This window comes from Peromyscus eremicus, chromosome 23 (genome assembly GCF_949786415.1).
Source record: "Peromyscus eremicus chromosome 23, PerEre_H2_v1, whole genome shotgun sequence".
Classification (NCBI taxonomy): Eukaryota; Metazoa; Chordata; class Mammalia; order Rodentia; family Cricetidae; genus Peromyscus; species Peromyscus eremicus.
The window spans coordinates 29,227,054-29,240,764 of record NC_081438.1 but is presented as its reverse complement, the minus strand read 5'-3'; the positions used below and the strand labels follow the sequence as shown (position 1 = coordinate 29,240,764).

The 13,711-nt window shown below is 47.9% G+C and overlaps 1 protein-coding gene across 1 annotated transcript in view; it reads left to right on the top strand.

Annotated features, from left to right (window-relative positions):
- The window catches only part of Sdk1 (sidekick cell adhesion molecule 1), a 281,083-nt gene that overhangs the window by 31,738 nt on the left and 235,634 nt on the right, over positions 1–13,711 (top strand). The window contains exon 10 of the mRNA XM_059249807.1: positions 5,390–5,526. Coding sequence (XP_059105790.1) covers positions 5,390–5,526 — 137 coding nt within the window. The remainder of the gene's footprint in view (positions 1–5,389; positions 5,527–13,711) is intronic.

The window sequence follows — 13,711 nt, the reverse complement described above, 5'->3', positions numbered from 1 at the left end:
TTGAGTTTTAATCCTGTCTTTCCCTCTAGTTCACTGGTGCTATAGTACTGAGAAGTCCTGGAGTGATCCCAAGCCCCTCAACGCGTCTTTCCCTGTTGAACACACCAGTAAGACCAGTTTCCTAAGGCGTTATGGATTGATTAATTGTTCAATCATTTAAAGACCCAATTAGCATCACCTGGCTCGTCCTGCAATCAGAGAGTAATTCTTAGGAGCCCAAAGTACAGAGAAAATCTAATTTACTGAGCTGACTGGAAGACTCAGCCCCTGAGGCAGTGAGGGAGGTTTCTTTCAATAAAACTACTTCTGACAAAGACACAATAAGGCACAAACGATTTAATGCTAGCCCCCAAAGTTATCAGGCCCAGTGTCTTCCTCCTCAGAGCAAAGTGGAAGAAGATGGGTTTGACCAAGTCACGATTTGTACCTCAAAGGGGCAAAGCTCTTTTGGTGGAGAAAGACTGACCTGGTCTTCTTTTGCAGGAGCAATTCTTTCTCGGCCACAATTTTACCAATTGTTCAAAACTGCTCCTCCCTCACACACACCGCCATCTTCCCTGCCCTGTGCAAGTTCCTCTTACCGTGGCCGTTGTTAATTTTTGATAATACCGAGGTGTAAGGGACTTGGTGGCAATTTCCTGTTCCATTTCCATTGCAAGGTGACTCTGAACTGGCCTCCATTCCCGTTGTTCCTTGTGTCTTTAGTTTATCACCAGTGGCCATTGTCAGAACCAAAAGAAACATATGACTACTCTGGTGCCTATTAGCATTCCAAAGTTCCTGCTGGCCTCTGAGCTCACTCAGTACCTGTGGCTTCTCAGCTCTTCTCACCCCACCCATTTACCCTAACCCTCACCAGCTCCCGGACTTCCCTCCCCCAGATTCTCACACCTGTATAACCCTGCCATTTAGGCCACACGCTCTCTACACCCTCTTGGCCCTCTTGGCCCCCTCTCTCTTGTGCTGCTTTGTCCACACTCTTTTCCTCCCCTCTCTGTCTACCCTCCTCTCTCTCCTCTCATGGCCCAGTCTGGCCTACTGGCCATGTTTAGTTCACTACTTCCTCTCCTTGCTCTGGACTCTTCCAGATGCCTCTGATATCTCCAATAAAAACCTTCCCCTCAACCATACCTTGGAACAGCCATGCCCTCACTTTGTATATAGTTACAACTGTCTGAGAATCGCCCCCCCCCCCCAACATCATCTACCCACCTCCTCTTAAAGTTGACCATGAAGTGCTTGGGAGCAGTCTACTCCTGTTGGAGAAAATTTTCTGGAATGGATTCGGGGTTTATGAAAGGCATGTGTATCCATTACTGACACATTGCTCAGAGATTTTATGAAGTCTCATCCCCAAAATAACCATCAGCAGGTTAAAGAGAAAGCCCTGGTACTGGGAATGTCTCAGTAGGTAGAACACTTGCAGCGTAAGCATGAGGTCCTGAATTCAGATCCCCAGCACCTATGTCAAAAGCCACCTCTAGTGCCATGTGCCTGGGACAGCAGAGACAGGAGGGCTCACTGGTCAGCCAGTCTAACTGAATGGATGAGCTCCAGGTTCAGTGAAAACCTTGTCTCAAGGCAGAAGGTGAGAGAGGAAAGCAACTGAGATTGACCTCTGACCTCCACACACACATACAAGTGTGTATACACACACACACACACACACACACACACACACCCTAAATGTAAGAAAAATGTCACTTGTGAGCTCCTAGGGTCTTATTGTGTGTATATGAGGCAGGCCTGGGGCAAATGCTGCCTCTGAGGCTTGGTCTATGTCATATTCTTCTGCTGTTGGGAGCTGTTGTGTATCTACACAATGACCCAGCGCACTGGCCACCCTTGCTAGTTTTCAAGTTCATGTTTGTTGTGTCAGACCAACTTCTATTATCAGAGTCATCTTTGCAGTGGAATTCAGACATTAATTAATTGGAATTAGCGCAGACCACACAAGTCATGGGCATAGACTTCAGGACAGCTCCACGCCTTGGGCAGAAGCTGGGATCTAGGGAGCTTCCACTCCACCTACCAAGCTGACTGGCTAGGGCTTCCCCTGCACCCTCAGCTGCAAAGTCTCTACACAGAGCTGTGGTTTTGATTACAGTTTTTTATAAAGGAGAAAACAACCATGACCAGACCAGTGAGGAACTGGAGAGTTGGGAAGTATCCAAATCTGCGTGTATGGGATGGCTGTAGTGTAAGGCTATGCATATGCTCTGGGTGCAGGCAGACATGCTTGCATGTGACATGTGGGGCATGACCTGGCCAGTTCCACATCCCCCTTCTCACTTTCACATCTTACCTCATGACACCTGCCAGGGAAGCTCCACGGACCCACACCCAACAGAAGTTTCCTGATTGGCTGAATGGTTGGCACATTATTGAATGTCTCCAGCCTCCTTCCATCCCACAGAAGCCAGAGATTGAGCTGACATGCCAACCTCCAATCCCATGGCTCGTCTCTTGTCCCGGACCCATGTAGGGCCCAGCTGAGTGACCTCATAACCAGTCACTCACCTATGGTATCAGAGGCCCACAGGAGTGACTAAGACAGCCCCATCCCTCTGAATATTCCAAGGGTTTAGAAGCTCCATCCCAGACCAGAAAAACTATTAACAGTGTTATCTCGATATTTTTACTCAAGTTTATTCTTGGTTCAAGTAAAAACCAATTGCGTCAACTTAATATGCTGGAGAGTCACCTAGGAGATACACCTCTGAGCATCTCTGTGAGTGAGTTCCTAGATTAGGTTAACAGAGATGCAAAGACTCACCCTGGGTGTGGGCAGCACCATCCCATGGCCCAGAGCCGTGGACTGAATAAGAAGGATAAATCGAGCAAAGCAGAGCATTCATCTCTTTCTGCTTCCTGACTGTGGATGCCATGTGAGCAGCACACTCCTGCCACCATGCCTTCCCTGCTGTGATGGACAGAAGCCTCAGCTGTGAGCCAAGGTCACCCTTCCCCACTCAAGTGGTCTTTGTCAGACACCTTGTCACAGAGGTGGAGAAACGGAACAAATAGTTTGTTTCTATTTAGGGCCATTCAACAACTTTGGTCTCGTTTCAGACCAAACAAATAATACCTTGGGGGAAACAAAAAGAAATGGAAGAATGGATATTTCCATCCTGGCCTTGTTTGTTTGTTTGAAGAGTGTCTATTTGTGTTTAATGGAGTTTGGTTATCAGGTAACTCAAATGGAAACTGCAGCTTATTCTCTGAGTTTAAACTTGATCCACAGTTTAGGGGAACACAAGATAACAGTCAGTGCTCAAGATTCTGCTCTTTAGTGCTAATCTGTAACAGGGTTCATAAGTTTGCCTGTAAGTGGCTGCATGGGTGAGGGAGCTGCACCCTTACGCAGCTGGGTGCAAACAACTTCATCAGTTTTTGAGCTGGAATAGCCTCGTGCATGCCAGGAAAGTATTCTCACGTGAGTTCTAACCCTCAGCCCACACGTACAGTTTGAAATGAAAAGAGTCAGGTAGAGGGCTGGGAAGAGGACTCCGTTAGTAAAGTGTTTGCTGTGCAAGCATGAGGACCTGAGTTTGGATCCCTGGTGACCACATAAACGGTTGAGTATGTTCAGATTGGAGTCGGGGATTGAGAGGAGTAAAGGGAGGGGATACTGTAACCAGGATATATTGTATGAGAAAAGAATCTATTTGAGTATGGCAGTGTACACCTGTAACCCCAACACTGGGGAAATGGGGACATTTGGGGGCTTGCTAGCCAGCCACTCCTGCCAAATCTGTGAAGTCTGGATTCAGGAGAGACCCTGACTCAAAAAAGAAACATGGAGAGTGATCGAGGAAGACACCAGACTTCCACCTGTAACTCCACATACAAGTGCACACTCATGCACATGAACATACATACAAACACACATGTACATGAAAACACATGTACATGAGCACACATGCAATGAAGTATAGGGTGGGGCATGGTAGTGCATGCCTGAGATCCCATTACTTTTGGATCAGATGTTGGAGAATCGTAGCAAGTTTAAGGCCAGCGTAGCAAACATAGTAAATTCCAGACTAGCCAGGGCTATCAAGACTCAGCCAATGAATGAATGAATGAATGAATGAATGAAATAATTAATAATCTAAGACTGAACCTAACTTGCACAGTCTGGAGAGTTCAGATAGACATTGTTCTGTCACCAGTAAAGACTTCCTTAAATTAGTGACTCCTTTTTGAAACTTGGACGTGAGAACTGCACCTCCATTTTATGGCCTTGCCCATGTGTTATTTACCATCTCTACTGGCTTCCAGTTGACTTTATCACCACATTTACTCCTACGTGCTTCCCCAAACCCTCTAGTACCCTCCGGAAGACAGAATGACAGTATAACCTCATGCTGTCAATAAATGAGGCAGTCCATTTGTCCTTGAAGGCATATAGGCATCTCCCCCAAACTCCAAACAGGTGAGTGCGGCAACCCGCACACTGGCAGATCCTCAGTGCCATACTTTCCTCTTCATAGTGCTCACCAGGTTTACATGGCCAGCTTCTAGATGCATAGACAAATTATCGACCACAGTATGTCTCATAAGTGTTACAATGCAGGGGCCGGGGGTAGGGCTCAGCAGGTAAAGGGCTTGCTGCACAAGGACATGAGTTCAAGAGCACAGTCTCCAGTACCTATGTGAAAAACTAGGTGCAATGCTGCACACCTAGAATTCCAGCCCTGGGCAGGAAGAAATAGGAGGATCCCTAGAGTTCACTGGCCAGTGAGAGGTCCTGCCTCAAAATATAAAGTGTAGAGCAATTAAAGGAGACATCTATTCTGGTTTCCTTTCCATGGCTGTGATAATACCTCGACAGAAAGCAGCTTGGGGTGGAAGGATTTATTTTAGCTCACAATTCCAGGTTGTGGTCCATTACCATGGAGATGCTGAGGGGGCAGGAAGTTGAAGCAGCTCATTGTATCCCATCCACAGTCAGCAGAGACAAAAGAATGCTGTGCTTAGTACTTAGCTACCTTTCTCTTCTCATACACAGTCCAGGACCCAAACTCAGGGAATGGCGCTGCCCACAGTGGGCTGGATCTGCTCACACCGACTGAGACAATCAAGACAGTCCCCTGTAGACACACCCATGGGCCAACATGGTGTAGACAGTCCCTCATGGAGACTTTCTCCTCCCATGATCGTAGGTTATATCAAGTTAGCAATTAAAACTATCATAATACATCAAATTATGTTCAAGTTACACCACAAGGGGTGGAGCTGGGCTTCGTTTGCTCCTTTGGGGACCACAGAGAGAACAGCTCATTCTCATTCCGGAACAGCACATACCAGCTCCCTCCAACGTGGGCATCACATGACCTATCAGTCTGACTTCACTTTCCTCTTGTTCTTTTTCCTTCCTTTCCTCCAGTGAGCTGCCTCACCCTCCTCAAAACCTCATGGCCAGCTTGAGTCCTGCACGCAGCCACTCAGTGATGCTGTCGTGGGTCCGGCCCTTTGATGGAAACAGCCCAGTCCTTTACTACATTGTGCAACTGTCTGAAAACAGTAAGTAGCAAAACAAACTGTTGGTCTAAAACAGAAACTAGATATGTGTGTGTGTGTGTGTGTGTGTGTGTGTGTGAGAGAGAGAGAGAGAGAGAGAGAGAGAGAGAGAGAGAGAGAGAGAGTTATGAGGCATGAGGGTGAGCCTGTGTAAGCTCGGAGGCCAGAGGAGGAAGTCAGGTGTCCTGCTCTGTCACTCTCCACCTTATTCTCTTGAGGCAGGGTCTCTCCCTGCACCTGGATCTAGGCTGGAGGCCAGCAAGCCCCAGTGATCCCCAGTCCCTGCCTGCCACAGCACTAGGGTTTTAACTGGACTTTTAACTGGACTTTTTACATGAGTGCTGGGGATCTGAACTCAGGTCCTCAGGCTTACACAGCAAGTGTTCTTACTAACAGAGCCACCCCACTCTCACCCCAGACCCAAACATCAGATTTCTTCATGCTTTCGTAATGTCATGTCCTTCCCACTGACCCATGGCAAACAGAGACAGGTGACCCTACTTCACAGATAGCAGAGCAAAAGCAAGCTGGAATGTAAAGAATAGGGAAGGGTAATACAGCTGGGAGGAGGAGGCATCCTTAATGGGCTCTGAGAGGGCCTGGGCTTGAGACCAGTCCCAACAGGATAGGAGTCCACGAGACTGCCTCAGAGGTCCTAGGGGCAGTGTGATCCCTGGGACACACTGGAAAAGGGGTAACAGTGTCCTCTGGAGCTGACTTCAGAGTGGGCAATAGCAGGCCTTTGCATCTTGGGAGGTTTTATAACTGGAGTTCGGGGCTGCTTGCTACCTGTCACTTGCAGAAGCCCATGCACGAGTGAGACAGGAACTGAACCTTTAGAACTGCACGTTGTTTAGAGAGCCAGCCATCTGAGAGGACAGTGGCTAGCATCCTACATATCTGTCTACATCTCATCTCCAGTGACGGGGCCTATGGGGGAGGGGGAGGGGCAGGCAGTCAATCATCTCAGAACTGTTCATCTCCTCGGGAGGTCAGCAGGTCAGACTTGCAGTGTCTGTGCGCCTCCTTTCAACCCTGGCCCTCTTCCTTCTCTCTGCATGTCTGGACTCGGGCACTCATGAATCACTGAGTCTAGTTACAGCCTGCTCTAGGCATCCTTGTACTCCTCCAGGGCACCTGGGCTGGGAGGGGTTAACCCAGGATAAGCCATGGTAACACATGAGTGCTGATTCCTTCCTGTGGTGTGGAGCAGCGGTGTGTCTTTACAAAGCAGAATATGAAGGTATCCATCATATTGTTCTCAGATGTAGAGGTGATGCTGAGCAGCGAGGAGCCCTGTGGCTTCCTTCCTGCCTCCAAGCCACTTCCTTAAGCAACCCTGGCTTCCTCCAGCCTGGCTGTCCTCCCTCCACTATCTTCATGCCTTTGCCTGCCTGCTCGTTTCTGAGACCCTCTAATATGCCGGGGCATCATTTCCTTAATGACACACACCAGGGATGGGGGGGGGAGGGGGCAGTCAGCCGTGACAAGGACGGAGGTACAGCCACACACAGTGGCCCTCGGCAATCTGAGAAGTGTTCCCTTTCATCTTTTAGGGACCTCAACTTAAATAAAGTAGGATTCCTGACTTCACCACAGAAAAGAGTTTCAAGGTGAGTCAGTGAGGAACCGAGTCTGAGTGTATTCAAAGACATTTTCAATACAGATTTCAGGCAGGAGGATTAGGAGAAAGTGAGGTGCTTGGGAAGAATGATGGGTGTGGACTTCTCAAAGAAGAGTCGCCCCTCCTAACCTTTATAATACTCATGAAACACCATCTTGGTGGGGTTTGATGCTGCCACCCTCACAGGGTCACTGAGGAGTAAATAAGGTCACGGGGGTGTCCTATGGGGCACTTGACAGGATTGCAGTTGTTAAAATGAAACTCTAGCTAGAAGGGATGCAGGACAGGGCCGTCAGTATCTTCACTGTAAAAGTTAACAGTCTTAAGATTCCCAGAGAGGAATAAGCCCCACCCAGGGTCACATACATTCAGGCCCCAAGCCTGCTTCCTGCCTCTGTTACCATTCTTCTTTGAGATGCCGCTATAGAAAAGAGCATCATCTCTGTGTTGGCCACATTCACAGCAGACACTGCTGCCTGAGGTGGAATTTTTTTTTTTTTTTTTTTTTTTTTTTTTTTTTTTTTTTTTGGCTTTACAAGACAGGGTTTCTCTGTGTAGCCCTGAATGTCCTGAAACTCACTCTGTAGATCAGGCTGGCCTCGAACTCACAGAGATCCACCTCAGCCACAACAGCAGGCTTGGACACAACTCAAAGGGAGGTATGTAGTCAGGTCTTTCTCACTCCTTGACCTCTGACCTAGCTTCCTTCCATAGAGAAAGCCATACTAGGACCAGGCTGCATGACAACAGTGTCTCCGTTTAATCCCCAGCCAGAGAGGGACATGTCGGCATTATTTATTAAAATAACCTTTCACAGGACAAGGTTTTCCTGAGGATGTCATGGCTGCATGGCCTTTGACAAGAATATGTGTGGAGAGAATGTGACAGGAACAGAGCTCTTGTCATCAGAAGTTGACAGATATCCACCATAACGACAGCTCCCGGCAGGCATCCGTCTCCTGGAGACAAAGAGCCGTGTTCTCTCTCCTTTGTGTTCCTGGCCCTAGAGTTTAGTAGCTACTCAGCAGATGAGGTAGCATGAATCTGTGGCAGAGCCACCAGGATGGACTGCTGCATGACGCTATCCCTGGGGAATGTGAGCAGACACCCACTCACCAAATAGAAAACCAGCAACAGATCACAGTAACAATACCACCAAGACCAGTGAGTGTTTGGGGGTCACCCACAGGAATATAGGGTTACTTACAGGAGCAGGGACCACTCAAATGCAGCCACATCATCAAAACCCATCCCAGTGTGGGTGATGACTCATAAAAGCTGGAGCCCTGGAGCTCTCTACACGACTTCCAGGCAGCTCCACAGGTCAGAGTCTCCTCCCCTAAGCCATTTTCAGTGCTTCTATAACTTTGGGGAAGTAGGAGACCTGTGCATCTGCTAAGTTTCAGAAACTTCCTGAGACCTTCCACTTGTTTGTTTCCTCAGTCCTCAGGAGCCTCCCTCCAGCATGGGATATCTCAGTTGAAAGTGCTACACAACATGACATTCTGGGCAGCCTTCCATCAGGGAAGTGTTCTGCCTTCCCTAATCGGCACCAAAAGGGGCACTGATTCAAAATACCACACAAGCCATTTCCCAACTGACAGCAAGACTTATTTTTCCAGTCAAGCATACCGTCTCAATCTGAAGCAAGCTTTTTTATGCAAGCATCCTTCCATCCATGTTGATTGACATCCGCTCTTCACTGGACAGTCTGTTGTGTGCTGGAACACAGACATAGAGTGACCAGCCTCAACTCCAGACAACAAGGAAGTGGTCAGATACATCAGTGCTCAAGGCTTGGTTGACAAAGAACCTGATGCACAAACCTGAAGACCTGTGACCCTCCAGAATATACAATAGCAATCTGAGAGTGGTGCAGCCTTATAATCCTGGTGCTGGAGAAGTGGAGACAGCTGGGTCCCATGTGTTCACTGGTCAGCTAGTGGAGACAAGCCAGGTCCCAGTGAGAAATCTTGTCTGGAAAAATAAATGTGGGCAACTGGGAAATGATGCCTGATATTGACCTCTGCCTCCACATATACATGTACATATGTGCATCTACACACATACACACAATATATATGTATGTGTTAGGGTCCATATGGCACTATTTTTTTTTTGTTTCTTGTGTGTTGAGATTCTTCAGTCAAACCCAGTATCTACTGCATGCTAGATAAGCCCCCCATCACCCAGTCACCTTGCCAGCTCCTGTCTGTCACTACCCTTGACCAATGGTCACCAAGAGCAAACACTAGACAAGTTTGCAGGTATTTTTCAAGTACTTCCATTTGTTAAGAAAGTGCCAAAGAATGGCACTGGCTGGTCCCTCATTACTCTGTTGACCCTCTCAACTGGACCCAGTTGGGTCAGCCCTTCAGCCTGCCAAGTGATGAGAGGGTAAGACAGTCGCTGCATGCCTTCAACCATGCAAGATAAGTCTGTGGCCTCAATGGAAGCAGCATGTGTTGCTACCAGTTGGTTGGTCGTGTGCCTTCCTATCACAGCAAATCAGAGGATTGCCTCTGTCATCTGGACCCGTGATGAGCTTTTTATTTTTATTAGGAATGAGTGCAGTTAAGAAGCAGCTGAACATGCAGCTAATTACAGCCAGAGAGAACCGCTTAGCAGCAGGCATACTAAAATGGAGATTGTATTTGGCCCACACTCAGCACTAAGAAGTGGACAGTGCTAAATAACCCAGCCACCCAACATGCCAGCTACTTGGGGGAGCAGCTGCCGCCAGCTCCTCCTAGCAGGCTGACAGGGCTGCTGTTCTCCTGAAAGCCCTGGATCCAGTAGGAACCAGGCAGATGCAGCTCAGTGGCTGAGGCAGGCCTTCCTAATGCTTCCTGCCATCACAGAAGGGCTTTCTCAGAGATGTATAGACCACCGTGGCAGAGTGTGGAGAATGTCTGGCCCCTGTAGGCATACTAGGTTTCTCTTGCTGTGAAGTTTGATGGTTCTCTTGTCCACAGGTGCCTCCCAGTGACCTGGGGGCATAGACAGGATTGGCAGTGCCATCACGCTGGTTCAGGGTGCCCACCTAGTGAGCTGAGGTAGGCGGGGCACTGGTTCCAGTAGCAGGGTTGGGGATCCAAGCAGGAAGGGTCTCTCTATAGAGCTGGTGCAGGGCCTCCTGGTAGCTGAATATCCCAGACCTTTAGATAGCATTCAAATTTGGTTGCAAAATGGAAAGCATTTTTCTCACTCTCTAAATTCTGTACTGACTGTAGCCAAGAACGATGTGTCTGTGGGGTCATGGTTAAAGGGAGCTGTCAGAAAAAGAACTTGTAAAGCTCTGAAGTGGACCAAAGATGCAAATAAATGCAGCTCTCCACAGGCACCTCTTTGGGTTGTCTGATTTCACAGAGGCAGCTCTTCGGGCCATACTACAACTCTGTAAATTCTAGAAAAGTTGCTGCAATTCCAATGATTCACATCTATAAAAAATGCAAACGGGTGCAAGTAGATTTTATGTTGTAGAAGGTAAGCTGTACCTGATTGTAGCTCTGTAGATATCGATCAGTTCTACATCTGTTTACCAATTCATTTTGGCATTATTGATGTACGTGTGCTGTTTGTTTCTCTCCTGACTCGGTTGGAACAGCTTATTGGAATCAGGGAGCTAATTAAAACTTGATGCAGGAGCTAGGGAGGCCAGCCGGTGAGCTCCAGGTTCAGGGAGAGACCCTGCCTCAAAGTAAGGTGGAGTGCAACTGAGGAGCACATCCGACATTGACCTTGTAGTCTACACACACACTTGCTCATGTGTATACACACCACACACACACACACACACACACACACACACACAGTGGGCACATGTTCAGTGTTCACTGTGTTTGTGAAAGAGCAATGATGCTCCTTTTCATAAATTTATTACTGAACTTAAATGAACATTTGTGAAGTATTAAAAATGCACATTCTCAATGTAACACCGCAAGTTTCCATAGCAACCCTGATGTTTAGAAGAGACCATTTTAGTTTCTAAACTGAGTCCCTGCCTGTTTTCTGTGGGCTGGACTAAGACATCTCCCTGCTGAACTAGAGTTGCAGTAGTCTTTTACCAGTTAGTAAGAAAAATCAAGTCATTTCTCCATGATATTTTTTAAGTTTAGTGCCTACTGCCGTCTGTCTCCTGGTAAGGTATTTGGAGTATATTTATATTAAAAAAAAACATAAATACCTTATGATAGTTAGTTCTTGTGTTTTGTTTTTAGTAAATATGAGTGTTTATAGCTGTGAATTTTTGTATTTCTAAAATTTAAATTTAGTTATAATATAAAATACATTGTGCTTTTATTACAAATTTATATATGCTCATAGCCAGGTATGGGAGTGCACACCTGTAACTCATTTACTGGGAGAATTAAGGTCTGAGGCCAGCCTGAGCTACATAGTGATGCAGTGTCCCCAAAGAAAAAAATAAAACATAGTCACTACAGTCCTTCATCCCACACCTGAGTCACTCTTCCCTACCTCCTCCAACACTGGCTCTGTCATTCAGTCCCTCTCTGCCTCAAGGTCTCCCTCACTTCTGTTCCCTCTGCCTAGAGGAGAGGGCTCTGCAGTCATCTCAGTTTCCCAACCTTCCTACTCCTCCTACTCTCTACATCATCTTTGTTCCAAAGGACTCCAGGCTGCACCAGCCACGCCCCTGCCACACCCCTGCCACGCCCCTGCCTTGAACACTTCCTCTTCATTGCTCCTTCCACTTTGATGTCATCCTGAACTCTTTGCTCCTGGGGCTCCACCTCTGCCTCTTTCTTCACTCTTGTGTATGTATGCAGGGTGAACATGTGCAGGCAGATAATACATGCACTTATGTGCACATGTGTGTGGAGATCAGAAGACAACCCCACGTGTCATTCCTCAGGTGCCATCCACTTTGATTTTTGAACACAGTGTTCTCTCACTGTCACGGAACTCACCAAGTAGGCTATGATGGCTGGCCAGTGAGCCTTATGATGCTGGCCAATGAGCCCCAGAGGTCGGCCTTCATCTCTCCAGCACTGGGATGACAAGCACACATCACCACGCCTGGCTTTTTGTGTGGTTCTGGGGGTTGAACTCAGATCCTCCTGTTTGTTTAGTGTTTTCCAGGTTAATCTATCTCCCCCCTGCTTCACTCTTACTTCTTGTTTTCCTATGTCTCTACTTACCAAGACTCAGCCGTAGACTCACTTTTCTCTCCTGCCCTTTATATGTTAGTGGTACCCGAAGACTCCGATCACAGCCTCCTCATCCAGCTGTTCGCCCAGTGAGCCTGAGTGTCTTCCTTGTTCACCTCTCTCACACTGACTCTCCAATGTGTCAGCTTCCCTGAGCCCCAATCTGGAGGCCAGTGTCTACCAGGAGCCTACACCGGGATGTCCCCCAGGCTCAATCAAGTCCACCTGTCTACAGTAGCGCTTGTCAACTTGCCCCAAGTGCGTCCACCCCTGGGCTAGGGATGTGAACTACGCTTGACCTCTGCCACATTCCCTTCCCCCCACAACCCGCATCCCTTCTCCACATCTCCAGGACCACTGATGGAGAATGGCTGCTGATCTGTCCCGTTGCCCTGTGTGTGTGCCCTCTTCAAGCCCATTCCCTCCTTGAGCCACTGAGGGCAGCTCCAGAGCAATGCCTAAGGGGAGCTTGGCTTGACTAAGGAAAAGTGTAGCGAGTGTTAACCCCATTTCCACCTCTAGGGGGCACTATTATTGGTGCTGAACCATACCACTAGGCCCAGCCAAGGGAAGTCCTCCTCTGGAAACCCTTTTGAGGGAGCAGTATGTGCACCCGTGGAGCAAGACTGGGAGGCTACTTCATAACACAGGCTTTCCCAAAGGTCACACTATTTCCAGCCGCTGGCCTGTCTTCTCGCCAGCTTGCTATCTTAAGCCCATCCTCTATAGAACTCATCACTTGAAGAATAGATTCTGGGCTGATTAGCGTGGGAGACAGCACCATTCATCATCTGGCCACCACCTGCCTCTCCAGATTTGTCTCCAGCCACTTATTGGTTCGCTTTCTGTGCTTCAGCAGCAAGCATTGCTTAAACTTCTCTGAGCATGTCTAAGAATTATGTATCCCTCCACCCCCATTCCCAACATTCTGTGGTCTGCTTCTACTTATCAATTCTGGTCAGGTGTTGACCTGGTGTCAAGGCATGGCCTGTCTCCCCTAGGGAGAGTCTAATCATTATTCTGTCTTTCCACAAAGATCGCCTAGGTTGTGCTATCCCCATCTTCTCCTCTAGGAGGCGCAGCCACAGGCTGTCTCTGGCATGAGAAGCACAGTGCTGTCCGTGGTGCTGAACCACCCGCTAGGCGATGGCGGTCCTTAGTGTGACCGCAAAGGCAGGAAGCAATTGCGGTGACTAATCCCATCCTTCAGGTTTGCAAAGACATCCTCCTATGTTTTCAGCAGATTCATGGTTCCAAGACCCACATCTTCTGATAGCTATGCACATGTGTATTTTTTTTTGATCCCCAGCACAGCTGGACACATTTTTCCAAGTTGGTTGGCTTTTTGTACTTTTTCTGCTGTGATCTGTCAATTTCCTTTCTCCCATTTTTC